This window comes from Penaeus monodon, chromosome 19, assembly GCF_015228065.2.
Source record: "Penaeus monodon isolate SGIC_2016 chromosome 19, NSTDA_Pmon_1, whole genome shotgun sequence".
Classification (NCBI taxonomy): domain Eukaryota; kingdom Metazoa; phylum Arthropoda; class Malacostraca; order Decapoda; family Penaeidae; genus Penaeus; species Penaeus monodon.
Genome location: NC_051404.1, coordinates 47,707,073 through 47,707,474, shown reverse-complemented (window position 1 = coordinate 47,707,474; position 402 = coordinate 47,707,073). Strand labels below are relative to the sequence as shown.

The 402-nt window shown below is 49.3% G+C and overlaps 1 protein-coding gene across 1 annotated transcript in view; it reads right to left on the bottom strand.

Moving 5' to 3' along the window:
* The window catches only part of LOC119585276 (cadherin-87A-like), a 49,841-nt gene that overhangs the window by 15,161 nt on the left and 34,278 nt on the right, over window positions 1–402 (bottom strand). Inside the window, exon 5 of the mRNA XM_037933950.1 lies at window positions 124–254. Coding sequence (XP_037789878.1) covers window positions 124–254 — 131 coding nt within the window. The remainder of the gene's footprint in view (window positions 1–123; window positions 255–402) is intronic.

Below are 402 nucleotides of genomic sequence, written 5' to 3'. Positions count from 1 at the left end.
CATGTGCGTGTGCATGTGTGCGTAGGTTTCCTTACTAGTTTTAACATTTAACTTTTCAACATAAATACGAAACGTATCACGGTAAATCTGCATCATCACATCACATCTGCACGAGAAACTCACCTGGCGGAACACGGGAGGATTATCGTTGGTGTCAAGGACGATAAGCGAGATGGGGACCCTGACGACGTTGTTGCTGGCGCCAGGAACCTCGTCCTCCGCCGTCACCACCAGCCGCAGGGTGTCGTTGCTCTGGTCGTGGAGGAGCGGGTGTTAGGGAAGGGAAAAGGTGCTTTGGGACGGTGGTCTTATGTGCCTACGTACGGGTGGGAAAATACTGACACATACATCCAAAAGAACACGTACTTATCGTATATATATTAGCAATGAAATACTCGCACG